The sequence below is a fragment of the Zootoca vivipara genome, chromosome 14 (assembly GCF_965207765.1).
Source record: "Zootoca vivipara chromosome 14, rZooViv2.hap1.1, whole genome shotgun sequence".
In the NCBI taxonomy this organism is placed as follows: domain Eukaryota; kingdom Metazoa; phylum Chordata; class Lepidosauria; order Squamata; family Lacertidae; genus Zootoca; species Zootoca vivipara.
The window spans coordinates 13243283-13271103 of NC_142597.1; the positions used below are offsets into that span (position 1 = coordinate 13243283).

Here is a 27821-nt window from a genome sequence, read left to right on the forward strand (position 1 = left end):
GACCTTGTGATCAGTGAGCCCTAGGCTCTGTGGTTTAACCCACAGCGCCACCTGCATCACGTCTTTAGGATATACAGTTTTATTTACATATATATCCAGCCTGAGCATAAGGTTAGAGGCGCTCACAGGATTAATACCCCAAAATATCTTGCTTCACCATTTGTCACAGCTTTGGCTCCAGCACATAGCAAGCATAAATCAGTGTCTCTGGCTTCCTGGCTATTTCTCCCAAATGTAGGTTATTGTTCTCCTGCTTAGTAGCTGGTTGGTGGGGGGCAGAGAGAACCAAGCATTTGTTATACACAGAGCAACATTTTTGCTTATATTAATGCTTAACCAGTCGGCCAAAGCCATTACCTAGACAAAGGAACTGGTTTGGCAAGCTTGCTCTCATACCCCCAAAGATACAGGATCCCAAGAACTGGAAGGGACTCAGGGCATCATCCAGACTGCCTCCCCAACAAGCTAATACCATAAGGTAGCCATTGCCCACAGGCTCATAGATGTGATATACAAGGAAGAAGGAAGGGGGAGGGAAGAGGAAAGCATGTGTTGGGGCAGCTGAACCTTCCATGGCTGTTTGATGGGGGGTCAGGTAGTCTTCCCCTTGCTGTGCTAGTCTTTTGGGGCATCAAGGGGTGCAGGCAGCATACAGAGGCCCTTGGTGCCTAGGCCAGTGGTCAAGGCCAGAGCACGCCTTCCTTCTGCTATGGGCAGGTGTGAAATATCATTTTAAATACAGTAATGCCTCATGTTACGTTTGCTCAGGTTGCATCCTGCGGACCCGGAAGTACCGGAAAGGTACTTCGCGCATGCACACGAGTGCCAAATCGCACCGCGCACCTGCGCAGATACGGCGCTTCAGGTTGCGGCCTTTTCACATTGTGAACGGGCCTCCAGAACGGATCTCGTTCGCAACCAGAGGTACCACAGTATTTGTAAACTGGAGTCATTTTACAGAATGAAGTGCATAAATGGCAACTGGAATTGCACATGTTTGACAGTGCATTTGCTAAGCAGTGTTTGATCTACTGATAGTTTCCATGTGAACTATTTGCAAATCAAAACAAATTAGGGAAGGAGCATAAGATCCCCGTCAAATAAAAGGCCCTGTGTGTCCTTCAATCTGCAGTTTTTTTCTGAGGATAAGATGATAGGCTCTCTAATCCTCTCTGTAACTGTGTGGGAATGTATCCCTGGCACATTGGTGGCTGGCTTTCATCTTGATCTGTGAGACAGTCTGTTAAACTTCAGAGGCTTGATAATAATAATAATAATAATAATAATAATAATAATAATAATAATAACTTTTATTATATCCCGTCCACCTGGCTGGGTTAGCTTACAACAACAACAACAACAACAACAACAACAACAACGAACAGTTTATAGTTATACCCAAATTAAAAGAAACGCCAACCCCAACTAAACATTTTTTAAAATATAATTTTTATTCAATGTTCTGTTTTACCATTTAAAATACTCATTTTAACCTCCTTAAAATATCAGGGACTTCCTTCTTCTCTTTTCATGGTTCATTTTGCATATCATAAATCCCTGCATATTTTACAAAAACTAAACAAATTCAGTATTCCATTATTGCATCCATCAAATCGTATTTACAATAAACATTTTCCAATCTTCTCTAAACATATGTTCTTCTTGTTCTCTTATTCTATATGTTAAGTCTGCTTAAGTTACCATTCTTCTTTAGTTGGGACCTCGCCTGTTTTCCATTTGGGGGATAACAAAACACGGGCCACAGTAGTAGCATACATAAATTACCTTTTTTGACACCTGGGAACAATTAACCAACACCAACCTAACAAAAACCAAACCAGGGAACCTGCTTCCACCCCATTCCTAACTCTCTGGAGAGGAAAGCTGTAGACCAGGCATCCCCAAACTGCGGCCCTCCAGATGTTTTGGCCTACAACTCCCATGATCCCTAGCTAACAGGACCAGTGGTCGGGGAAGATGGGAATTGTAGTCCAAAACATCTGGAGGGCTGAAGTTTGGGGATGCCTGCTGTAGACCTATACCCACACGCCTGGGTGCAAATTCCATTGAACTCACTGAAACTTACTTCTGAGTAGACCTGCCTCCACTTTTGATTACAACTCCCCCACCCCAATTTTCTTCATTTGAGCAGCATACGTGTGGGAGGGCGGGGAGTCTTTTAGTTGTCACCATCGTTAAGCAACTCGAAGTCAGAAGTCTTCAATTCACCCAGAGATCTGCCCACAATCTACCTTCTGCCTAGTCCTAGCATGCTGCAGTCGTAATCACACTTATCAGAGACCATTATGCCCTGAACTAACCGGGAGGCTCAGGAATCAAGAAGACAAGAAGTTTAAAAAAGAATGGGAATTTTTTTAAATAATTTATTTAGGAGACCATTAAAACTTTAGCTGGACTATTAAGATTCACTTGTAAAGTAACGAAAATTATAGATAATTCGTGAGTAGAAAAAACTATGGAAAATGGACTGATATGTAGCTGTAAACATTGGTATAAGGACCCATGTAGGGGATGGGGGGAAGTCTGGAGATTCAGAGAATCTCAGAGATAGGTTATTTAAATAATTTTGCTATGAATTTGTATTTGTAAAAACCAACAAAAATATTTCACATAAAAAAGAGACCATTATGTCCTGAAAGCAGGACTTGCTTCCTATCACTAGGGTTTTAAGTCTCTGAGAATGGGCAGGGCGATTGTAAATGTGGCTGAGTATCTTTGCGTCACAGCTAATCTGCAGGAACCACAGGCATGTCAATTCTGAAAGTAAACCATCTAAAGCCGTTTATGGTTAGTTTACTAGGTACATCAGAGGTGGGGAACCATAGCTCTGCAGACATCTCTATCTGGTCACTGGGATAGTTGCTTGGAAATATCATCTCCCCAGACCAGATCACTCACTGGTCCTGCTCCTTCTTCAAGCGATATTTGCCTGGCTGGAACGTGTCCCTCAGCTGGGACGATGTCTTGTGCTTGCGTGTGTGTGTGCAAACCTCTGGATTTTGCAGATGTGAAGAACCTTTGGCCTCTGGATGTTGCCCTTCTCTGCTGGCCATTGGCTTTATTTGCTGAGGCTGATGGGAGTTGTCATTCAGCACATCTGGGGAGCCAGAGGTTTTTTCATCCCTCTGCTGCAGGGATAGGGTGAGTGGAACAAGCAACCTAAAGGTGTGTTTAGCAGTTTCATGATACAGGAAGTACCAAAACAACAACAACCCAGAGATAGGAAGATGCTAACAATCCAGGGATGCGGAACCTGTGCCCCCTAGGATTATTATTATTATTATTATTATTATTATTATTATTATTATTATTATTATTTACTGCCCTTCATCAAAAGATCTCAGGACAGTTCACAGAATAAAACACAATATAAAACACCCTACAAGTGTTGCTGGACTAAAACTAACACCCATGTGTACCAAAGATTCTGCATCGGTGAGTCAGGAGACATGGAGGACATCCAACACTATTTGTTATGATGCCCTTTATATACATCCTCGGGCCCTAGACAATAATTCCTCGATTACATCCTTTGCTCTCTTTCCAACCAACCTCCCCTTGAGCAAATCTCTATTTTTATTACTAAACAAACAAACAAATTCCTTCCAGTAGCACCTTAAAGATAAAGGTAAAGGACCCCTGACCATTAGGCCCAGTCGTGACCGACTCTGGGGTTACGGCGCTCATCTCGCGTTATTGGCTGAGGGAGCAGGCGTACAGCTTCCAGGTCATGTGGCCAGCATGACAAAGCCACTTCTGGCGAACTAGAGCACCACACGGAAACACTGTTTACCTTCCCGCTTCGAGCGGTACCTATTTCTCTACTTGCACTTTGACATGCTTTCAAACTGCTAGGTTGGCAGGAGCTGGGACCGAGCAACGGAAGCTCACCCCGTGGCAGGGATTCGAACTGCCGACCTTCTGAACCGCAAGCCCTAGGCTCTGTGGTTTAACCCACAGCGCCACCTGCGTCCCACCCGCTTTCGTGTGCATGCACACTTCTTCAGATACACTGAAACAGAAGTCACCAGACCTTTGTATATAGTGAGGGGGTGGGGAGGAGTATTACTCAGAAGGGCGGTGGGAATGGGTGATTGGCTGATAGGTGTGGTAAACCTGTTGACGACTGTTAACGACTGCAATTGGTCTTACAGGAAAAAGCAAGGGATGAGATGGCTCAAAATAGCTTTATCATGTATAATGAGATAAGAATCCAAACTTACCAAACTTAAAACCATGGAGAGACCTGGTCTGAATAGACACATTGGATTCTCATCTCTGCTTCAGTGTATCTGAAGAAGTGTGCATGCACACGAAAGCTCATACCAATGACAAACTTAGTTGGTCTCTAAGGTGCTACTGGAAGGATTTATTATTATTACTGTATTTTGTTTCGACTACGGCAGAACAATATGGCTACCTACCTATATATCTAGTATTTTTTAATTTATTTTTTAAAGCCAGGCAGCGCCCGCGGGTGTCAAACCACTGGAAGCGATTAGGGGAATAGCTAGTATTTATTACTGCACAGGTTGCAAAATTTGCCTTGGCTGCATGTAAGTTGAGAGCTAGGCACCAAGGCAAGTATCATAAAGGGGGGGAGTGTGAGATGTGGAGTGCTTAACTTATGCAGGTGTGATTTTTGGCATTTTTGTATGTCTGTTTTGCTGTTGTTGTTCAGTTTTAAATCAATTATTTGTATTCTATGCATTGTGACCAAGTGTGACGGCTTATAGCTTTTAACTATAAAGATGTCATTCATTCATTCATTCTGGACTAAAACACCCAGTCATTCCTAACCTGTGACTATGCTGCCTGAAATTGATGGAGGTTGGAATCCCAACAACATCTGGGGGTGGGGGACAACTTCCTCATTCCTGTAGTAATCCAAGAGATGAAATGATCAAACTGGTGAGCTTCTTCTTTCCTTTCCCCTGCAGGCTGTGGGGTGTGTGTGGAGGTGACTGTACCACAAGATCCAGTCATGCAGCAGAGAGGTTCGAGTGTGGAGCTGCCATGCCATTACAAAACGTCTGTTGACAAAAACTTTGTGCTTGAATGGAGGTTTGCCCCTGGCTCAACTCCTCCCGACCACGGGAAGCAGGTGAAGGGGTTGGGGGCCATGGTGTGACCCATAACGAAGGTTGCGTAAGGAGAATGTGTTGATCTCAACCAACCTAACCTTGGAGTTAAAAAAAAATGGGGGGGGGAGAGAGAGTACATTCTGCTTAAACCAGGCGTCAGCAATGTTTTCCAGCCATGGGCTGGATCATTCCCACGGACAATCGTCTGTGGGCCGGACATGCACCAGACATGTGCAGAAGCGTTTTCCAGCACCTGCGCTGCCCATATCCCGGGTTCTGGAAATCGCTTCTGCGCATGTCCGGAAGCCAAAAATTGCACCTGGACATGCACAGAAGCGATTTCCGGCACCCGTGCTGCCCATGTCCAAAATGTCCGCAGCGCCAGAAATCGCTCCTGCGCCTGTCTGGAAGCTGAAAATCGCATCTGGACATGCACAGAAGCGATTGGGGTAGAGACGCTCCTTCAGGTATACTGGGCCGAGGCCGTTTAAGGGCTTTCAATGTCAGCCCCAACACTTTGAATTGTGCTCGGAAACATACTGGAAGCCAATGTAGGTCTTTTAGGACTGGTGTTATATGGTCTCGGCGGCCACTCCCAGTCACCAGTCTAGCTGCCGCATTCTGGATTAGTTGTAGTTTCTGGGTCACTAAATTCCTCTTCACAGGGAACTCTGGGGATTGTAGCTCTGGGAGGGGAACAGGGGTCTCCTAGCAAATTTCAGAACCCTTAACAAATGACAGTTCCCAACATTCTTTAGGGTGCCACAGCTGTTGAACTGGTATAAAAATTTTGTGGCACAGATGTAGCCTGGGCCATAATCCATAGCTGCCTATGCACCTACTTGAAGTTAGTCCCATTGATCTTGATGGTGTTAACTTTCAAATAAGCATGGTTTGGATTGCAGCTTTATTTTACCTTCCAGTGCATGATTCAGTTATAGCTTGTATGTCAGGGATGGGGAACCTGATGCTGCCCATATGTTGTTGGGTGGCAACACAACCAAAGATCCAGGTGGAGAACCACAGCTGGAGGGCCACAGGTTCAACAGCCCATGTTAAAAGTGTCTTTCCTTCAAGTAACCTCATGGGTTTATCAACGGGTTAGGGATACACCCAGGTAACTAACTCTGAAGAGGTGCCTGTATCCAGTGAAGCCTCCCTTCCCTCTACAGATTCTCTACTTCACAAATAACAAGCTGTACAAACCAGGCTCCCAGAGTGAACGGCTAAGCCTCCTTCAAGATCCTCCCACGTTGGGTGATGCTTCCATCCAACTGACTGACTTGCACGCATCCGATGCTGGCACCTATATCTGCGAGGTGAACAATCCCCCGGACTTCTATGGAACCAGTGTTGGGCTCATCCAGCTCACAGTTTTAAGTAAGTCCCATTTCCCTTTTATCATTGAATAGGAGGGACGCAGTCCTGCAGCCATTCAATGACAGGCTGAAAGCAGGCCAAACGTTTTGTCTCTGTTTCCCCAGAGGGCAGGGTAGGGAATGGGTTTAAGTTGGGTTCATGTTAACCCGCTCAGTTGCATGGGTTTAAGTTGCAGGCAGGGAGAACTTTGTTATGTATAAGTAGAAATGTGTTCAGTTTAAGAGCAGTTCGCCAAGGGAACCAGTTACCTAGAAGGATGGCGGATCTTCATCTCCAGAGGACATCTTCAAGCAGAATCTGGACAAACATCTGTTGGGGATGCTCTCGTCCTTGGACTTCGTGAAGTTAGCAGGGAATTGTACCAGAGAGATGGCAAGCCCCCTTTCAGATCTTTGACTCTATGGCTGCATAGACAACATACCGTACATTTAAAGCACATTCTCTCTTCCCACCCCAAACCCTGGAAACATCCCTCAGAGTGTGTTGGGTTTCCATGGAAAGGGGTACACCTGAAAGCCCCCAGTCCCTCTCTCCCTGCACACAAATAGCCAAGAACACATGATTGTTCAGTTTAACATTTATTACAGTGATACATCACACGCTCTTCTTTACTGTTTAAAGTGGTATGATACTGCTTTAAATGCATAGTGCAGATGGGGGCCTAGGAGCATGCCTTCAAGGGGGCTTTGTCCATTTTGAACCACTTCCTTTTTTATATAATATTTTTATTAAATTTTCAACAAAAATAACCAAAGTAAAAGACACACAATAACAAATACGATAACAACCATAAACAGAGAAAAATATACACAAAAACAATGTCAAATCCATAAAATGGGATTTTCTGAATCCCTTGTCTTCCCTCCCTCCCCCATCCCTGGTTCCTTCAACTGCATATCATTTCTACTCCAAATTATTATTATTTCACCTCAAATTTCCTGTCCTATTTCTAAAATTACAAGTGTTCTTAAAATCCTGCCAATGTATTAATTAACCTGTTTACAATACGTTTGCAAATACAAAATAAACATTTCCCATTCTTTTTTAAATTTCTTGTCATCTTGATTTCTGAGCTTTCCAGTTAGTTTCGCCTTTTCAGCATAGTCCATTAACTTGGTTTGCCAATCTTCTTTAGTCGGGACTGCTTCCTCTTTATGACTTTATGACTTATGTCTGGTATATCTCTGTAAAATTTTAATTTGAAAAACCAAATAAATAAATCTAAAAGCAAACTCTACAATTCTATGATTCTATGTGTTCTGGCACTGAATTATCTCCCCCCCTTCCCAACAGTGCCTCCATCCACTCCAGTGTGCCAAGGGACCACTTCTGCTTCCGTGGGTTCGGACGCCCGCCTGACCTGCAATTCTTCCGAAGGTGTTCCTTCGCCAACTTATTCCTGGACACGGCTGGATACCAAGACCCCACTACCACTGTACAATATGGTGCAAGGTAAGTGAATAACTGCTCTCTTCAGATATGTATCCAAAGGAAAACTTTGGAAAAGGAGCTTCCTGTTTCCGGTGGTAAGAAATGTCTGACTCCCACACGATTGGGCCTAAGCCATGCCGGTAATTCAGGGTTGATTTGGGGGTTGATTTGGTTGATTTGGGGACCCAGGTGGCGCTGTGGGTTAAACCACTGAGACTAGGGCTTGCTGATCAGAAGGTCGGTGGTTTGAATCCCTGCAACGGGGTGAGCTCCCATTGCTCGGTCCCAGCTCCTGCCCACCTAGCAGTTCGAAAGCACATCAAAGTGTAAGTAGATAAATAGGGACCGCTCCGGCGGGAAGGTAAACGGTGTTTCCGTGCACTGCTCTGGTTTGCCAGAAGCAGCTTTGTCATGCTGGCCACATGACCCGGAAGCTGTCTGCAGACAAACGCCGGCTCCCTCGGCCTATAGAGCGAGATGAGCGCCGCAACCCCAGAGTCGGACACGACTGAACCTGATGGTCAGGGGCCCCTTTACCCTTTACCCAATCACTTCATTATGAGTGAGAGAGAAGGCTAAGTGGATGTCTAGCAGCCCCCCTTCTAGGGCCCAGAGAGGAGGTTTGTGTGGTCTCCGGGAAAGCTGATTGATTGCCAAATGACTTATATCTGTGGAATACAGTTCATTTACATTGCAATATTGCAAACAGTATGCTTAACAATTTAACACTGGGAAATTACCGTGAACAGTTACAATTTAACAACTTGGGAGTTACTGTGTCATTAAACTTTAAATGACAGGCTTGGACAACAGCCCGGATTGGAAGATCCATTAATCCATTTTGCATTATTTTCTATGGGAAAGCGTGCTTTGGTTTTGGAACGCTTTGGTTTTGGAACGGACTTCCAGAACGGATTAAGTTTGAGAACCAAGGTACCACTGTACAAGTTTATAACAAAACCAAGTACTTATCCATATAGAGAGATTTCTCTGAATCTCAAGATCCACACCCCCCCCCCAATCCCCTCCATGGGTCCTATTGTCAACGTTTTGCATATTATTTCAGAATCTATATTTCAAATCTAACCATGTTGTCCATAGTATTTGTTACATTACAAGTGAGATTAAAATCCTGCTAATGTTTTCATCTGCTTGCAGGGTCCAGCAATTAATAGGCAAGCTGTGCCGTTCTTTTGAGATTGGGCAAATTGACCCTAAACATCACTCTTTCCTTCTTCCCTCCCCACAGATGACAAAACAGGGAGTCTGTGGCTGAGAAACATCTCACTCGCATTCTCTGGGACGTATCAATGTCTTGCCTCCAACGAGTTTGGACAGCAGAAATGCCAGCTCACCATTCATGTGACAGGTGAGGACATGCCTTATTTTAGGAATGTCGTTTACGTTCAAAGATAATCAATTTTATACATGTATAAGATTCCCTCATTCCTTGGACCTCCCTCTGCTTCCCCTTGCTTTCCATTGTAAATCTTTTTTCTACTGCATCTTATAATATTTATCCAAAAGAAATTCATACCATTTTAACCATAAAGTTATTACAAGTGTTATGTGAATCCTGCTAACGTTTCTAAATGTTTACAGTGTTCTTCAAGGTAATCTGTACCCCCCACCCTTCTTTGTTAAATTTCTTGTCTTGGTTTCTGATTTCCCTGGTCAGTTTTGCCATTTTGGCATAGTCCATTGTCTTGATCATGCATTCTTCTCTGGTTGGAACCTCATCTTCCTTCTATCTCTGGGCAAGTAGCATCCTCGCAGCTGTCCAGGATGCTACTGCTTCTGCCCCTAGCATCTGATGCCTGAGGCTGTTGCCTCACTTTGCCTATTAACAGGGCCAGCCCGTGTTGGAGGTGGCACACAGCCATATAATGGCAAATAACTTCTGATAGCCATACCCTTCTTATTTGGAATATTTGGGATCATAGGGAGCTGCTTCATACTGAGTCAGAACATTGTTCCATCTAGCTTAGTATTGTCTACACTGACTGGCAGCAGCTGTCCTAATCCTAATCCAGGGATGCCGGGAATTGAACCAGGAATCTTTTGCATGGAAAGCAGAGGCCCCATCATTGAGCTATTGCTATCCCTGATGCAACACCAGCACAGCCTAGGAGAGAAATGAGGGGTGCCTGCTACCTTTGAGAAAGATAAATCCGCTCATGCTCTTTGACAATATAGACCCCACTTGCAAAAATTTATCCCTCTATTTCAGGCAAATCTCCTTGAGCTTGCAGTGCCATCTAGTGACCAACATGTACCTGCATTTATTTATTTATTGACATGCGATTTTTTCCCCCCTTCCCAACTGTGTCCCAGTATAGTCAGAATCTGGGCTTGAGCCAAATTACAAGATGGGTCTTGTCTCTGTAGGATGTGGTTGAGAGAGAAAGAGAAACAGTATACTCCAGCATAAATGTTCCCACATTGCAGGTGTGCTTGGGGTAAAGATAAAGATAAAGGTACCTCTGACCATTAGGTCCAGTCGCGGACGACTCTGGAGTTGCGGTGCTCATCTTGCTCTACAGGCCGAGGGAGCCGGCGTACAGCTTCCGGGTCATGTGGCTAGCATGACTAAGCCGCTTACGGCGAACCAGAGCAGCGCACGGAAATGCCGTTTACCTTCCTGCCGGAGCAGTACCTATTTATCTACTTGCACTTTGATGTGCTTTTGAACTGCTAGGTTGGCAGGAGCAGGGACCGAGCAACGGGAGCTCACCCCATTGCAGGGATTCGGACCGCCAACTTTCCGATCGGCAAGCCCTAGGCTCTGTGGTTTAGACCACAGCGCCACCCGCTGGGGGTAGGGATGAGCAAATCTATCAGTTTAACTTTCCCTGGTTTTCATTTTCGGTTTTGAAGTTCAGTTCTTCACATTTCCTTTTTTTAAAAAAAAATTATTGAGTTTTTGATAATTTTATACATATAAAACATAACCATTTCAAACAATAAAATACAGGGGTGCTTTTGAACCTTCGGACCTCCTTCCCTCCCTCCATGGGTTCCATATTCAAGATTCATATTTCTGCACCTTTTACCATTATCCATCTATTATATAACAATAATTACAACAAATAATTCCACATTACAAATGTCCTTACATCCCTGCCAAAATTTTAACTGTTTACAGTGGTCCTTTAAATAAATTACAAATTTACTCCAGTCTTTAGAAAATCCTTGATCTTCCTGGTTTCGGATCTTCCCTGCCACTTTCGCCATCTCCGCATACTCCATCGGTTTCATCTGGTATTATTCTTTTGTTGGTACTTCTCCTTCCTTCCATCTCTGGGCTAGTAGCATTCTCGCTGCCGTTGTTTCATATAGTTCTTCACATTTCCACACCACTTTTTTCTAAGTCCTGATGAAAACGCACCAGAAAATTCTCCTAATTTTGTGTGTAATTTTTCTCTGCAATTTTGCCTAACGTACAAGTTTTCGCAAAGCAACTTCCCCTGATAGAATTCATTTTTGTATGTTGTTTTTCAGTAATAGATAATTCTTATGCACACCTTATCCCAGTAAATGGATTTTTGCATGCATTACATAGCTGTATCACTGCACTGCAAAATTTGAAGAAGTGAGAATTTTGAAGGATGGCCAAGTTTGGCTGCCATATTGTTTCTGAAGGTACAAATTAGGCAGATTCACCTTGAAATGTGAACTAAATCCCATTTGTCCCCCATCCCTAGGGGTGGGGTGAGTCTGAGAGAATATGACTTAATGGTAGTGCTCCAAGACAGTTCACTGGCAGGTTGGAAGCATGTCTAAAGCTGAGAGTGGCTGACAACATCCCTCCAATGTTACTTTTATATTATGGAAGAAGGAGCTGAAATTGAGAGAGTGAATGGCAACCAACAGCCCTGCGATGCAGTCTGGGTTTACTGAAATGGGGCTGGCAGAAAGTGGAGATAAGGAGTCATTTGCTGCTTCTTTTAATATAACAAAATGTCTTGGGCTGGGACTGCAAAGAGATCTGTCTTCCTTCAACATGTTCTCCGGCTTAAGAAATTCCTCCTCCTCCTCCTCCTCCTCCTCCTCCTCCTCCTCCTCCTCCTCCTCCCCCCTTCTTCTTCTTCTTCTTCTTCTTCTTCTTCTTCTTCTTCTTCTTCTTCTTCTTCTTCTTCTTCTTCTTCTTCTTCTTCTATCACTCGTAGCCAAGTAAGATTGACTTCGGTTTTAACAGTGAGTCTGTAAATGACTGTGGAGGCCAATTCTGGATCCACACATCCACAGTAGGGACATAGGTTTCCGGACAGGAGTTGATCACGGTGAGGGTTTGCCAAGCATGCCTTCTTCTTAGCTCATTTCTCCCTTTCGTCCTGAGTACAAGCGTCTTCAAAGTCCATGACACCTTTGGTAAAGGCTGTCCTTCAATTGGAGCACTCACAGGCCAGTGTTTCCCAGTTGTTGGTGTTTATACTACATTTTTTTAGATTTGCCTTGAGAGTCTTTAAACCTCTTCTGTTGACGACCAGCATTATGCGTTCAGAATAGAGTAGTTGCTTTGGAAGATGAAAATCAGGCATCTGAGCAACATGGCCTGTCCAACAAAGTTGAAGAATCATTGCTTCAACACTGGTGATCTTTGCTTCTTCCAGTACACTGGTATTAGTTTGCCTGCCTTCCCAAGTGGTGTGTTAAATTAAGAAATTGTACATAATATCTCACATGATGAGATTGCAGCCTTGCATCTGTGTTAATGAATCCTAGACTTTTCACTCCCTGACACTAGAAGATGGTGGTGGGGAACCTGTAGCCTTCCAAATATTTGAACCCTTGGCAGGTCAAGTTTGGCTTGTGGGCCAGAGATTCCTTACCTCTGCTCTAGTAAGCAGTAGGAGAACTAATGGCTGGAAATGACAGGGAAGCAGATTTCGTATAAACATTGGGAGAAATGTCCTCACAGCAAGAGCTGTTTGACAGTGGAGCAGACCCGCAGCCTTGGGAAGCAGCGGACTCTCATTCACTGGAGGCATTTAAGCAGATCCTGGGTGGGCATCTGTTAGATATGCTGCAGTTGTGTTCTGCACTGTGGTCTAAACCCCTGAGCCTCTTGGGCTTGCCGATCAGTAGGTTGGCGGTTCGAATCCATGTGACGGGGTAAGCTCCCGTTGCTCTGCCCCAGCTCCTGCCAACCTAGCAGTTTGAAAGCATGCCAGTGTGAGTAGATAAATAGGTACCGCTGCGGTTGAAAGGTAAATGGCATTTCTGTGTGCTCTGGTTTCCATTGTGGTGTTCTGTTGCGCCAGAAGCGGTTTAGTCATGCTGGCCACATGACCCGGAAAGCTGTCTGTGGACAAACACCAGCTCCCTCGGCCTGAAAGAAAGATGAGCGCCGCAACCCCATAGTCAACTTTGACTGGACTTAACCATCCAGGGCCCAGGGGTCCTTCACCTTTACCTTTTCTACCTCTGCATTACAGATCCTGCACTGCAGAGGGAGAAAGACCAAAGTTGCCTCACAAACGCTTTAATGAATCTGAATCCTCATCTCATGCCTAAGTGTGCATTGAAATAAAGTGTGTTCTCCATCATGGAGAGCATGTGTTGTGGTGGGGGCAACCAAGGCATCCCTCTGTCGCTGGGCGGGTTAGCATAGATGGCCACAAATCTGATTGGTTACCCCTCAGTTGTGGAGGAGAATTTGGTGTAGCAATTTTATGAGTGACTGTTGAGGGGCTATTTGTTCCCTGCGCGCAGCGTTGAGCTTCCTTTTTTCGCTGCGCGCATTGGATCACCCGCCCACCCTCCCTATATTTAGGGCTGTTCGCATTGACTTTGCTATGCCTGTCATGAGGTCATCTGCTTTTGGGGCAGGGGCCTGGTAGGAATTTTGCCATTTGGCTGATTGGCTGGTGCCATTTGGTTTTCGACTACTGCGAAGCAAATCGTCACAACTTGTAAGGTTGCAGTTAGGTTAATTTGGTGGATGGAGGGGGTATGGTTGGCTGTGCTGGCCCCTCCAATGCTGCTGCTGCAAGGGTATTCTGTTAAAGGAATCCAGGGGCTCGTCATGCTCTTCTCCAAACCCCTGTCAAGGGGCTTGGGCCATGCAAGAGCTGGGCATTTGGGGAGAAGTAAGAGCCTGGCGCCCAGCTCTATGCTCTCCCCAAAATGTTTTCCCTTACTGACTTTTGCAGGCTTGCGGGTGTCAGTTCTGTTCCTACCTCTAGGCGGGAACAGATAGTTGCGAACCAATGCCTAAGCAACCACTCACATGCTACAATCAAAAAAGTTGTGCCCAAAATTTATGCCAAAAACCTTAAACAAAAATTCTGTGTGAGTTGTGTCTTTATTTGAGGGTGGCTGTGGGGTCCTTGACATGCAAAGAACAAATTTGTAACAGGATGGCTAAAATAATAGCTAGAGTACATTACAGGATCCTTGGAAGGTAGTCATGCAATCTGGAGACAGATAGAGTCACCTTTAAAATGAAGTCAGGTATTTCCAACAACTTTCTCCTGGCCTGCCTGCCTGCCTGTCTTTTGCACCTCTCGCTGTCAGCTTTCAACAGTTCCTACTGAAATAACACTTTCCCACCTATTCAGCAGAGCTAAATCTGCTTCACCGAATCTCTGTTTTGACACCCCAACGATGTTGCTGTTAATTCTACAAGAGAATTCTGGGCTCAGAGCCAGTTCTCATCAATGCCCAGGACATAATAGGCATTCGATCATATTTCTAGGGATATGAATTGCTGCAGCTGTACTGAAGGTTGTCATTAAAGTCTTTAGGGAATTCATTGTAAGACCTTTCTCCACGAGAAGGTGCTTTAAAAAAACAAACAAACCTGTGCCAGCTGTGGAGTTCATTTGCTTCGCACATTACAGCTGCCTCTCCTTGGATTAATGCTGCTTATGTACAGGATCTCACCTTTCCCTGTGCATACACCTTTTGAATTATGGTGCTGGAGGAGACTCTTGAGAGTCCCATGGACTGCAAGAAGATCAAACCTATCCATTCTGAAGGAAATCAGCCCTGAGTGCTCCCTGGAAGGACAGATCGTGAAGCTGAGGCTCCAATACTTTGGCCACCTCATGAGAAGAGAAGAATCCTTGGAAAAGACCCTGATGTTGGGAAAGATTGAGGGCACTAGGAGAAGGGGACGACAGAGGACAAGATGGTTGGACAGTGTTCTCGAAGCTACGAACATGAGTTTGACCAAACTGCGGGAGGCAGTGGAAGACAGGAGTGCCTGGCGTGCTATGGTCCATGGGGTCACGAAGAGTCGGACACGACTAAACGACTAAACAACAACACACCTTGTACACAGGAAAAGGTGATCCTTTACATGGGAAATTGTGGTATTTCCTCTAAAATGAACATCTATTGCTACCAACAGAAATGTGGCTATGTGAGTGCCATAGAAAGGTACCTATTGGTCATTGTCCATGACGTCATGAACACCAAGAAACCAAGCTCTGTCCACCATGCCTTTGGCAATTTGTGAAATTGTTGTTGGAGGCACTTTGTTTGGACTTTAAAGGTCAGCATCAACACTTTGAATTGTGCTTAGAAACGTACCTGGGAGCCAATGCAGGTATTTCAGGACCAGTGTTATATGATCTCGGCAGCCACTCCCAGAAGCCCTCGTCTCTCATTCTGCTGCAGCCTGAGATATCCACAAACAACTCTGGCAACAGGAGAAAAGAGTTCTGGGTGACTGAATGTGACTCCCAGTTATACTGGAAGCGTATTTTTGGCATGCAAATAAATACATAGCAGCGTTCTTTTCTTTTAAATTAAGCATTGCTGGTACTCACTGATTGGAATTTTCTGGTACCAGCAAGATATCTGGCCCATTTATGCTCTGACAGCTTTCCAGAATGTGCTGGGCTTTGATTGCCGCCTCAACGACTCACATCCCGTTTTTCTGACTTGCTTCCTACTCAGGTCAGGTCCTTTCATTTAATTAGCTCTCATTTCCGTGGGCAGATTCCCCCCACTCGCTGGCTTCGCTTCTTGGCTGAACGGCGACTTAGAAGGAGAAATTGGACGGCGTCTGGGAACGATTGAAGGATAAAAACACCAAGCGTACATGTGGAGGGGTGTGAGGGTGCGGAGAGGATGGCGGCACACAAACGTGATATTAATTGAAGGCAAGGGACTGGTTTGGTTTAGGAACATAGGACGCTGCCATCTACTGAGTCAGACCCGTGTTCCATCAAGCTCAATATTGTCTACACTGACTGGCAGCACTGACTGGAGAGCCAGTGTGGTGTAGTCTGGGGAACCGGGTTCGCATCCCCGCTCTTCCACGTGCAGCTGCTGGGTGACCTTGGGCTAGTCACACTTCTTTGAAGTGTCTCAGCCCCACTCACCTCACAGAGTGTTTGTTGTGGGGGAGGAAGGGAAAGGAGAATGTTAGCCGCTTTGAGACTCCTTTGGGTAGTGATAAAGCGGGATATCAAATCCAAACTCCTCTTCTTCTTCTCTCCAGGCTTTCAGGCAGAGATCTTTCCCAGCCCCAGCTGGAGATGCCAGGATCAAGCCTGAGACCTTTGGCATGCAAAGCAGATGCTCTACTCCTGGGCTACAGCCCTTCCCCAGAAAGTGAAAATGAAACATGGGGGAAGCACGAGAAATGGCTAAATATATAATTAAAAATGATACTAGAGACTTCTTAGGACTTGGAAGAGCCTCAAAAGATAAAGTGGAAATGGAAAACGAGTGAGGTCCCAACTAGAGTAGAATGGCAGCTTAAGCTAACAAAATATGCGTAGCTTGCAGACTTAACATATAAAATAAGAGAGCAAGAAGAACATACATTTAGAGAAGATTGGAAAACGTTTATTGAATATATGGGGGGGGGAATTGTGTACACCTGAAAACATTGGCAGGATTAATATAAATTCAACAGAGTGGGTGGGGAAACCCTGCCAGATGGGCCGGCTAATAATAATAATAATAATAATAATAATAATAATAATAATAATATAACTTTTGATGGATGCAATAATGGAATACTGAATGGTTTAGTTTCTGTAAAATATGCGGGGATTTATGATATGCAAAATGAACCATGGAAGGAGAAGAAGGGAAGTCATTGATATTTTAAGGATGTTTAAACGAGTATTTGAGAGAGAGAGAGAGAGAGAGAGAGAGAGAGAGAGAGAGAGAGAGAGAGAGAGAGAGAGAGAGAAGCACTCAGTGATGGGCTATACAAAACAAAGTGAAATGTGAGTAAATAAATGCATATCCTATCCTGAAAGAAACTGCTTCACTTCAGTTTCCAAAAAGCTTTCAAGGTTACCTGGCTGTTTCCTATGAAGCAGGTAGCAGCATCCACGGAGGGAGGAAATTTAAACTGGGAAAATGGTCTAGGATTAACACCCTCCTTCCCTGCACTACAGCCCTGATCCAATTCTCCCACAATCGCTACTGCATTTGGTTTTAACTTTAAAAGGCAGGAGAGAAGCTTCACCCTCCCCTAAGTCACATCTTGTTGGGGGCCCCCCCTCTACGTCTTTCGCATGCATTTAAACATATTCTCTGTTTGGGGTCTGTTTGGGATCTTTATTTCCAAAATATGTGCAGGTTAGAAGGGTAGGTAGGTAATAATTTTATTTGTTAAGCTATAAACCGTGATGAAACGGGACCTGCAATGGCCAACAAGGCGGTTTCTGCACATGCCCCGGAGGGGAGTGAGGGGCAGAGGGGTTTGTTAGCCTGGGAAAGTATCCCATCTAGGAGAAGAAAAACTCTGATCCTAAACCTCCACTGTCTTGCAGGATAGCTTTGGGAGAAGAAAAAGGTGTGGGAATGTTGAGGATAGTAGGAGAGGATATATTGATTAAATATTATCCTGCCTCACTCAAGCTAGTGAGCTAGTAGCAGAGCACATTCCCTTGCACATTGCTGGAAGCTAGTTGATGGATTCGTTAGAACCATTTGAGTTAAGCAATCCAGTCTGGCTTGTCCGGATTGGATTGTTCCTGATAAATCCCCTTTAGTTCCCTCTTAAGAACAATAATGACACAACAGTCTTCTTTTAAAAGTAATGGTAAGGTTTACTTACATTCAGTTCACAGTATAGTCCTGAAGGCAGGCTTTAGCTTGGAGTTACAGAGAAAAGTGTGGGTTCATCCTTTGTGAGGGATGAGTGCATGTGCTGCTGGCTGAGAGCCAGCAGACAGCAAAAGTCAAAATGGAGAGAGAGAGAGAGAGAGAGAGAGAGAGAGAGAGAGAGAGAGAGAGAGAGAGAGATGGCTACATGACTGGCCCTTTTGTAGGGTCTGCCAGGGTCATACCCATCTACCTGGTCACACGCAGGGGGATGCTCCAGACCAGGTGTGATAGGAAGGCCTCCTGTCTGGAGCAACATTCCCCCATGTGTCCACTCTGGGCAAACAGGAAATGTTGTATTTGACTGCTTTAGTGAGGTTACATCCCACAAAAGGCTATGGAGTTTGGCCTACACAAATCCAGAGTGGAGTCCCTAAGAGGGTTGGATTTCAGTGACTCCTGCAGCCAAGCAGATTCTTTTGACCACATCAGTGAGGCTGAGAGGGGGATCTTGTTGTTTGGGCAGCCCAGGACCTTCATACATGCTGCCCAGGCTTGTGCCCTGGGGATGTCACACTTGGGTGCTGTTAGCACAGCAGTTTCACTTCACCCCCGGCACACTCCATCGTCTCTCAAGACAGATGGATGCAAATTAATTGGTCTGGGAGTGCACCAATGTTGATTGAATCCCCAGCTTAACAATTAATAGGTTGCATCAGATTTCAGTTTTATACGTGTCTTTGAGATTTCTTTGAATGGAAAGTGATTAAGAAAATTTCAAAATAAACAGACTAACAACACCTGGAGGGTCAAGGGTTTCTCACCCATGCTTAAGTTGTCAAGAAAAGGTCCACATTTTTAGGGTACTGGAAATAAATGAGCTGAGAACTTGTCTCTCCTTACATCAGGGTAGGAGAAGGAAGGAAGGAAGGAAGGAAGGAAGGAAGGAAGGAAGGAAGGAAGGAAGGAAGGAAGGAAGGAAGGAAGGAAGGAAAGAAAGAAAGAAAGAAAGAAAGAAAGAAAAGTCAAATATTCTGAAATTAAATTAACAGTTTGACGTTTCCAGCTCACAAGTCTATTTTTGTTTCTCTCAGATTTTGAGGAGGGAAAAAAATATCTATAGGAAGTAGAGAAAGTAGGATCTTGAGCATCTTCATGTTCAAAATCCATTTCTGAAAATGAATGGCTTATAAAAGCAGAGCAGTTGGGAAGAGCCATATGGTGTGAAGTGGTATATCTTGAGCATCTCCATTGGCACCACGTGGTCAGGGAGTATCTGAGGAAAAAATGGTTCTCATAGAAGTGAAATAGAAGTAGAGAGCAGCAACAAAAATAGGAGTTTGCAACACTTTCACAAGAGGAGGGTGTGTAAAACAGGGAGAAGATCTTCACATGATTGAGGTGTAAGAATAGGTTTCCAGTGAAATTAACGCAGGAAGGTAGAAAAGGAAATGCTTTTGGCATGTGGAACTCTCTGCCACCAGATGCAAGGAAGAATAATACAACAGAATTTTTTTAAAAAATGACAGCCCTATTCAGGCATTCCATGAGTTCATACCAGGTAAAATCTTATCTTTTCTCCCAGGCATTGGCTGGACTATAATGATTTTTTTTCTATTGGGAGCATGTTTTTGCTGCTAAGAACATAAGGCGAGCCCTCTGGATAAGCCAATGGCCCATCTAGTCCAGGATCCTGTTCTCACAGTGGCCGAACAGATGCCCCAATGGGAAGCTTTGGGGCAGCACTCTGTGATTCCCTCCCCCTGGTATTCAGAGGCATAACACTGTTTTATTGGGTCTGTCCTGCTGGTTTGCATTGTACAGTACAGCGATTTTATTTTTTTTCCTGATTTTGTTGTCCTTTCTCCTGGTAAAATACTGCAAGTTGTTTGGAGACCGCTTTGTGAAAAGCAATTAATAAATAGACTAAATCGTTAAGATATTTGTGCCGCTGCTGAGGAATGAAGCCTTGCGTTTTGTGTCTCTCCATAAAACAGGCACTGCAGAAGCTGGAGCGATTGCGGGAGCTGTCATAGGGGTCCTCTTAGCGCTTCTGTTGCTCTGTGCAATAGTCCTCTGGTTCTTACGCTTTAGGAAGCAGAAGGAGAAGAAGAAGAAGACCCAATCCATATACAGCGGGAATGAAATCAGGTTAGATTGGCTCGCCTTGAGGTCACCTTGGTTCTAAGCAAGCATCATTTGCCAACTGATCCTTAAAAGATGCAAAAAACAAGGAAGCCAGGAGCTAAAAGCAGCCTTCCCCAACCTGGTGCCCTCCAGATGTTGTAGACTACAATTCGCAAGTGCTGGCTAAGGGTGATGGGAGTTGTAGTTCAAAACCTCTGGAGGACACCAGGTTGGGGAAGGCTGGCTAAAGGTCAGAAATACACAGAGGCCTGTTGACACTAAGGCTAATTTATGCAATGCCATCAATCTTCCCTCTTCCCACTATGATGGCACGAGGTCCAATTCAACCGGTAAGTTTGATAGCTCTGCAAATCAGATGGAGCAGAGGTAAAGGTGCAGTGAAGGAGAAGGAGAAGGTGCAGTGAAGGAGGTGCAGTGAAGGAGAAGTCTCCCTTCCCAATTCCTAGGTCCTGTTGAGTGGTAATTTTTTAAAAAAATGATGTTGACCAGACAGCTGTAAAGAGCTTCTGGTTTAGTTAATTTCATACTGAAACTTTAAAAAATAATAATTAAAAAGTCTTTTCCGCTATTGTCTGTGTGCTACCCATCTTGACTTTTCAAGGCATGGGATATAAAATATAAAAAGCTTTCAATGCAGTCTACTCCACTTAAAAGGCTACAATAGGGGAAACTGTGACCAGCTGATGTGTGCTCCTGCTCAGTCTGCTGTTCAGGATCTAAATGTAGAGAGAAGTTTGATTTCATGGGCAGAAATCCATGCATCTATGTATTTCATGGATAGGGGAGCGGGTGGTGCTGTGGTCTAAACCACTGAACCCCGTGGGCTTGCTGATCAGAAGGTCAGCAGTTCAAATCCCTGTGGCGGGGTGAGCTCCAGTTGCTCTGTCCCAGCTCATGCCAGCTTAGCAGTTCGAAAGCATGCCAGTGCAAGTAGATAAATAGGTACCACTGTGGCGGGAAACTAAACGGTGTTTCCGTACACTCTGGTTTCCGTCACGGTGTCCTGCTGCACCAGACACGGCTTAGACATGCTGGCCACATGACCCGAAAAGCTGTCTGTGGACAAACGCCGGCTCCCTCGGCCTGAAAGCGAGATGAGCGTCACAACCCCATAGTCCTCTTTGACTGGACTTAACTATCCAGGGGTCCTTTATGGACAGAGCACATGTATTGCATGGGGAAGGTCCTGGGATCAATCTCTAGCATCTCCAGCTAGAGTATAATTGTGTAGTCTGAATTCACTGGTATCTCACTTGAAAATAGTGACCATCTGGCTGATGCTAGTTGCTTCAACATCTCTTCTTTTTTTCCTTCTCCTCTTCCAAAGGGAAGATGCCACAGCTCCAGGAATCTCTGAGGCCTCTCTGCAGGGAGAAAGCCAGTCAGAAAATCATCTTCTGGAAAGCATATCTACCAGGCCTGCATCTACTACCAGCACTACCAAATCCCAGCTCAAGAATTTTCTTGTCTAAGCTTGCTCTGTGACCATGGGGTTGGTCTGTTGTCGCTTTACATCATTTCGTTTTGCTGCACAAAGAACATTTCCTCTGAAGATGTTTAGGACATCCTTCAAAGGGTGTTCTAAACTGCCCCTAATCTGCTTGCTGCATTGTCAAAACTTGAATTAGATTTTTGAGAGCTCCTCCTGACTAGAGATGGTGGAGAAATTCTGTTCAGCTAGCATTTCAGCCTACCTTGCTTTCACTTTCCAAAACAATATGCAAACAGAGACACAGCTATCCTTTGAAATTCTCATGTCTCTGAATTTTGCAATGCCGTTCTCCAGCAAAGTAATGTGTACAAAAAACGAATAAACAAGGGTAAAGTACATCTTTGTGAAAAACACATATGAAAATGCATCATATTGGGGGGGGGGTATTTTCTTGCAAAAATGTGTCTACTAGGAAAAAATTGCAAACAAAAATATGTATAATTCACACTAAAATCCTGGTGAATTTTCATAATAACTTCTAGCTACTTCCTTCAGGAGCTGTGGCTCAACTTCAGTTGCCCCCTTCTCCAATCAGAGTTTTTAGTGTAGTTTACTATGACTCCTCAAGCTTCCCTGCTAGGTAACACTGAACACTAGCTTTTCTGTGGACTTCCTACCCTTAGAATTTAGCTCCTGTTGTGAATTTTCACAGGACTTGGAGACAGTGACCATACACCGCTGTGCAATCTGCCGTAGCTTTCCAGCTGGACTACCTGACCTGTGCTCGAAAGTTGTTCGGAAAATTCCTTTGGAACATGGGAGCCAGGCTTATTTTTAGTGTGAAATGCGGGGAGCGTTTAAACTTTGATTCTGTATTTGTCCATTTGTTTCCGGGTTCCTTCTGCATCCCTTTTAGGGAACAACCTTTTTTTCACCCTGAGGGCTGCATTTGCTTCTAGGCAACTTTCTGAGGACCACATGCTGGTGGACGGAGCCAGAATCAGAAGTGAGTGGAGCAATAAATGCTAATAGACCAACCACCACCCTCTCTATCCTCCATACAGACCAACAAGAGGCATTATCAGAGTTCAAGGGCACAGTCTAGCCAGTCAAACACCTTCAAGGAGGGTGCAAAGCAGGGCCCTTAAAGATGTAGCCACGGAGAGGGGGGTGTTAGCCTGGGGATAATTCCAAAGGCCACATGGAGAGGCCCTTGGACCAAAGGTTTCCCATCCCTGCTTTATGGTCTTAGTCCAGGCTATTTGAGAGAGTGCCTTCTCCCATAAGTACCTCCCTGCTCTTGAAGATGGGTCACTGAGACTCTGCTGGTGGTTCCCACAGTGTATTTCACTGATGATGACTACCAATCAGGCTTCTTCAATTATGGCTTTGGAACTGGAAACAGGTTCAACTTTGGAACTGGAAACAGGTTCATGTTACAGAATGCCAGATAATCCAGGAATTTTCTCCTTTAGAGGAGACTGTTAACTTTTTTTTCTTTTCTTTTTTGTATCCGTAGGCTATTTACGGTCAGGTTCATGTGTTAATGCTCTTGGTTTGGTTTCTCTCATTGTGTGTTTCCACCATCATTGTTCTGATTCTGTATTTCATGTTGTTCTCTTTTTTAAAAAAATCATTTCCTTACCATGAAGATTGTTGCATGAAGAGTAAGTTAACCAAGCCGCCGCCCCCCCCCAATAAATAATGAGTGTCTTGTTGTATTAAGCCCCATCTTTCTAAAACTGAACAACCCTAGGTTTTATCCTTGGCTTTAAGGCTAAACACGGCTGCCCAAAGTATCCCAGTTTTAGGGATTTTTCCCCCTGGAGCTGTTCTGTTTCTCTCTTCTTCAATGTGTGCCCCTGCCAAAAAAATGTGTCCAGGCAACCCAAACACACACACACACACACACACACACACACACACACACACACACAGCTCAAACCTGTCACCAGCACCCACTGTGCACAAATTAGGCTGTTCTGCATATATTTACTTATTTTTAGAGCTGTCAGCTGGTAAAAGAAATCTGAATGGTCTGGGTTTTAGTCTAGAGAAGATAGTTCTAGAGAGCATACCAGAGGAGCTGCTACTTCCAGAGTCGTGCTGCATACACACCAGCCAGGACAAAACAAGAGCTTTTAACACGTTGTTCTCCTTGCCCCACTATCTGATGTAAATTATAGGGCACCCCCTATTGGTGGTTTAGCCTTCCGTGGACTCCCTGCAGACCTGCAGGAGTCAAGATATAGCCTGGCTTCACTCCAATGCCTAAGCCAAACCCCTCACATCTGTAATCAATAAAGTTGTGGCCTATTTGAACCCAGTGCGTTTTATTGTTCTCCTGGGAACTTTGTGGCTTGGGTGCCTTGGCACGCAATGGGCAAGATGGCTGGCAGCTGCAACAACAACAACAACAAAGGGTCCAGATTTTCATATCAACATTCCTTTATTAACATTCCATCTTGGTAGAAGCAATCACATGCAAAATGTTTAAAAGATATTTAGAAAGAAAGCTGCACCAGCTCCTGCCTAAACTGTATGGATGCAGAGGGGGGGGGACTTACAAAGTGGGGCATGGTGCAGAGAGGCCGAGGGACTGTGGGGTGTTCACAAGGCAGATGGAAGAACAGTGTAGGATGGTGTAAAATGTAGCTGAATAAGCAGAAAGGAAATTCCTGCATGCTGTCAAGGCCTTTTGAACATTTCTTGGAATGGTTGGATGGTGTATCATCTCTCCAGTCCTTCTTGCTACCTAGAGAATCTTCCTAAAAGCCCAGCAAATTCAAAGCAGAGAATACAGTCACTGCTTGAGTTTGCACTTCTGCTTATCCCATGGCCTTCTTCCCCACCCCATCAGCCTTTCTCCTGCCTGCTCTGAGCCCTGTAAGAAGCGAGGGAAGAAGAAGAAAGCATAAAAAGCCAGGATCACATCTTCTTCCTAACCTGCCAGCCTTTTAGAGAACTTGGACCGTTCTTGGTGCTCTATAGAGCGCATAAAGCTAGAGGTTTGAGTACAAGTAAGAAAACAAGAATGAGGGAATTGATGAGTCGTGGGAGCCAATTGGGGGAAGGGGGATCGGATTAATGCAGCCTTGCCAAAAAAAAAAAGTGGTTGCCTGCAAAAATATTTACTAGCCTGCTGTGGGCTAGCATTGGAGGGACAGAACTGGTGTATTATTGCATTCAGGTCCTGCTTTTGGGCTACCCATAGGCATCGGGGGGTGGGGGCACTGTAAGACGGTCCCTTGGCCTGATCCAGCAAGGCCGCCTTATGTTCTTATGACAAGGTACACTGAGTGGCTTCCTCTTCTCTCACTTGCTCCCTCCCTCTGGGCCTAATCGGCACAATGTCCTGAAGCTGAGCATGGGGAGAGGGGTGGAGACAGTTCTTGTCTCCTTGCTCTGGCTTGCAGGCTCAAAAAGAGCAGATGAACAGACAGTTCCAGGAGAGGAGGGAGACATACCAGAAAACAGCAGTGGGCTCATGCAGGTGCCCACCAATGCCTGCCTTGTGGTGTGCTCTTCCTTTCCTCTGCCCTGCCTTCCTACCCTGGGTGCAAAGGAGGGATGGAAAGCTCCTTTCCTCCTCTACGAGCTGCAAGATTTTCATGGTTGCAGATGGCTTCTGGGCTAGTGCTTAATTGCAAGGGTGGGTTCATAGCAAATGTGGAAGGCAAAATGATTTAACTGGACCACACAGTTGATCCCCAAACTCTAGGGCTGGACCATTACAGTGGTACCTTGGTTCTCAAAGTTAATCCATTCCGGGATTCTGAAACTGTTCTAAAACCAAGGTGCGGCTTCCGATTGGCTGCAGGAGTTTCCTGTACTCAAGCGGAAGCTGCGTCAGACGTTCGGCTTCCAAAAAACATTCGCAAATAAGAACACTTCCTGGTTCGCGGCGTTCGGGAGCCGATTTGTTCGACAACTAAGCTGTTCAGGAACCAAGGTACCACTGTATATTTTGCAGCCTGAAAACAAGAATGGTGCCCTACTTCCCCAAACCAACTGGACTGGTACATGAATCTTACCTCAGCAATGGTGATGGGACAACATTCTCCATCACACTTGAGGCAGTGTTTGCAGTCCTGGCTTCCAACAGAGGGTGGTGGCTGGGAAGAGGAGCTCAGGAGCAACAGCCCAGGGGCTGCCATTGCTGCACCCCAGCACCTGACCCCTAAAGTCACTGCCTCCCTCTGTACAATGGTAGGGCCAGCCCTACAGAACTTGGGGCTAGGAGGTTAGGGCAGCCACAACGACCAGCTTGCATGGTGGTGGTGGTGGGGGGGGATGATACGCACTGACTATCAGATTGGGTCTGTGCAAATGAAGAACCTGAAGGCTAATAACTGGGAGCAACTTAGCACTCACCATGATCTACTGGCCCAAAGAATCAAAGGGAACCAATGGCTGTCCTACAGCTACTGTGTAAGTTCACTTAAAAAGGGCTCAACCACACCATGACAAGAATTGAGGACACCAACAGAATTAAGATTTCAACCTTCAAACCACAACTGAACAGGAACGTTCAACAAAGGCTAGACTGATTAAAAATGGAGCTTGGTTGCGTAACGCCTCAAAAAGAATTTCTAAAACTGTCAGATGCAAAAGAATAAATCGGCATGCAACATGCAAGAAAAGGCTTTATGGGAACATCTCTCTGGGCTGACCAAGGAAAAGGGTGTTTCCTTTCTAGCTGGAGATATTTTAAATTTAAAGTGTGAAAGGTAGTAGGAGAGAAAGGTTTCAGAAACAGCTTTGCAGGATTTTGATGTTGCAATCCTATGCATAGTTGCGGTACTCAGAAGCAAGCCCCATTAAAGTTCAATGGTACTTACTCTCTGGTATGTGAGCACAGGATTGCAGCCTCAGTCGTGGGGAGATCGTTTGAATGGACCTTCCTTGCACAAATAACATTATGTACAGATTTCTGCCTGGCACAAGTTCAGCAGGCAAGGAACGATGCTGCAATTTTTCTGTGTGTTGGGACAGGGGGTGGGGGTGGGGACACAGAGCTGTGATGGGCACATTCGAGTTGGTGTTAGGGACGAGGGAGAATATATGAACCGAAGCACAGCTATTCTTTGAAGCATGCCCTTCTCTGAATTTTGTGACGTAGTTCTCCAAACAAATGAAGTATACAAAAATATATATATTGGGGAAACTAGGCAGATAAAGGCATATATTAGTGAAAATAGCACCATACGTGCATTATATGAGGGGGAACTGACTGCAAACACTTGTCTGTTAGGCAAAAATGCATATAAAAATTTGTACATTAGGCTAAAATTCTGATGAATTTTCAGGAGAATCTTTTTTTAAAGGAATTGCAAAACTGATACAGAAATGTGGTGGACTGGATAAACGAGAAAACTGAGAGGAACCAAAACTGACAGGTTAAACCATCTCGACATGGCACCCGTAACATCATCAACATGCATTTCCTACTCCATTATTTTAAAAATGTTGTTTAATTAGTAAGATGAAAGGTGGGCGAATGGAGATCTAAGAAAATCATTGCGTTCACAATCACAGCTATAGGCGATGTTAATGTGGTTTTATTTTATGTGTGTATGGTGTTGTTTTGCAGTAAGGATCTAATTAAAAACAGCAGCCAATATTATGCCCCATCGAGCCAGCTGTTACATTGGAACCAAATACATGCTTGTGTGCTGTAGAGCAAGCCGTTCTATCATACCACTTGCAGCTCCACTGCCTTGTCTCCAGACTCTGGCCAGTGATGGAAAAGGCTTAAAGGCCAAGCTATACAAGTAACAGCCTTTTTGCTCACACTGCTTAGAATGCAGTACTGAGTAGCGAAAGCCTGAAGGCCCCCCAAAAACTGAGAGGTGGAGAGGCAAGCTTACAGGTTATGAGCGCTGCAAAAGAAAGCTCCGTTCTATATCACACAGGTGTGGGTGTGATATACGTGTATATAATTTGGGTGGGGGAAATTGAAGAACTACTGATATGTACAGAGGGAGGGCTTAGAGGCAGCGTGCAAAGGATAAATGCAGGGGTCTGCACTGCAAGAAGAAGCAAGGAGTGCCAATATGATTTTTTTTTAACAGAAAGAATAGGGATAGCGGCTCTAAAAAGGAAGGCGGTCCAGGAGAGCATTGCATCTCTTCTGTGATCAGACTCAATGGGGTGGTGATTGTTCTTCTGGAAGTGAAAGGGTGCTGTTGAGAGAACCAATGGGAAACCAGCTTGGATGCTTCTGTGCCATTCCATTTCTTCTTAGCCACTGTAAATAAAAAGAGACATATTGACTCTGGCATTCACAGACCTGCATCAACAGC

General features: G+C 44.8%; 2 protein-coding genes across 2 annotated transcripts in view; one reads left to right on the plus strand and one right to left on the minus strand.

Moving 5' to 3' along the window:
• VSIG2 (V-set and immunoglobulin domain containing 2) overlaps positions 1–26525 on the plus strand; it is a 28068-nt gene extending 1543 nt beyond the window's left edge. The window contains exons 2-7 of the mRNA XM_035139703.3: positions 4962–5125; positions 6278–6485; positions 7779–7937; positions 9166–9285; positions 19934–20087; positions 21412–26525. Coding sequence (XP_034995594.2) covers positions 4962–5125; positions 6278–6485; positions 7779–7937; positions 9166–9285; positions 19934–20087; positions 21412–21556 — 950 coding nt within the window. The 3' untranslated portion in view covers positions 21557–26525. The remainder of the gene's footprint in view (positions 1–4961; positions 5126–6277; positions 6486–7778; positions 7938–9165; positions 9286–19933; positions 20088–21411) is intronic.
• The window catches only part of NRGN (neurogranin), a 46845-nt gene continuing 42964 nt past the window's right edge, over positions 23941–27821 (minus strand). The window contains exon 3 of the mRNA XM_035140203.3: positions 23941–27766. The gene's annotated coding sequence lies outside the window, so the exon portion shown is untranslated. The remainder of the gene's footprint in view (positions 27767–27821) is intronic.